Source organism: Penicillium arizonense (assembly GCF_001773325.1).
Source record: "Penicillium arizonense strain CBS 141311 chromosome Unknown PENARI_contig041, whole genome shotgun sequence".
NCBI classification, from domain to species: Eukaryota; Fungi; Ascomycota; class Eurotiomycetes; order Eurotiales; family Aspergillaceae; genus Penicillium; species Penicillium arizonense.
The window spans coordinates 1,852-2,667 of NW_019173318.1; the positions used below are offsets into that span (position 1 = coordinate 1,852).

The 816-nt window shown below is 51.5% G+C and overlaps 2 protein-coding genes across 2 annotated transcripts; both read right to left on the reverse strand.

The window, feature by feature from the left end:
- Positions 1 to 11: 11 nt before the first annotated feature.
- PENARI_c041G02826 (uncharacterized protein) lies at positions 12 to 248 on the reverse strand (the record flags this gene model as incomplete). The annotated part of the gene is made up of 1 exon (XM_022637106.1): positions 12 to 248. A coding segment is annotated over one exon (237 nt), but the record flags the coding sequence as incomplete, so codon positions are not given.
- Positions 249 to 452: 204 nt separating this feature from the next.
- On the reverse strand, positions 453 to 809 carry PENARI_c041G08408 (GAG-pre-integrase domain-containing protein; the record flags this gene model as incomplete). The annotated part of the gene is made up of 1 exon (XM_022637131.1): positions 453 to 809. The coding sequence occupies one exon, from the start codon at positions 807 to 809 to the stop codon at positions 453 to 455; it is 357 nt and encodes a 118-aa protein (XP_022483019.1).
- Positions 810 to 816: the final 7 nt, after the last annotated feature.

The following is an 816-nucleotide window of genomic DNA, read 5'->3' on the forward strand; positions in this document are numbered from 1 at the left end:
GGCTTCCTACCGTAGCGAAGCTCGAAGGGTGTAATGGGAGGTCTTCCATGCATCTTACGGCCATTGTAAACCGTCATGTTTCTCACGATAATGACAGTTTTCATGACTTCAGCCCATAGGAAGGTAGGAAGCTTGCTATCGGCTAGAATGCATCGCATTCTCTCACCAACAGTACGCATGAGACGCTCAACCTTGCCATTTTGCTCATGGGCGTACGGGGCAATGAAATGCCAGTGAATTCCTCTCATTTTGGCCCAATATTGAAGCTTTTGGAAGGTGAATTCTTTGCCATTATCGGTCTGAATAGCACCAATTTCATTCCTAGGTTGTGGATCTTCTCTAGGAGTGATGAGGTCCTTTATCTGACATTCCCGGTCCCTTTCGTACGTGCTGAAAAGCTCCTTGATGACTATCTCAGCTTCCGATTTGGTCCTAAGGAAGCGTATCTCGGCCTATCCATCGAAGTCATCGATCATGAGAAGCCAGTATCTAGCCCCCGTTTCAATGGCGGGTGTGAGCTTGCCGCCGCCGCCAATGTCGACGTAGACGAGGTCTCCAGCTCTCTCAGAACGATGGAGAATTGGCCGCCGGTTAGGTTTATGAGGTGCCCGTCCGATAGCACAGTCTCCGCAAGGCTGTTTAGAGACTGCTAGACCTTCAATGTCGATGCCATCCACAATTCTCGCCGTTTTCTGCACCCCCTGAGTGCCGATGTGGCCCATACGTCGGTGCCAGGTGTGGACGTTGACCCTGGACTTATTCAGGCGGGGTTGGGGTGCTTCGGCGTCCGCATCAGCATCCGTGGTCATGATAGCT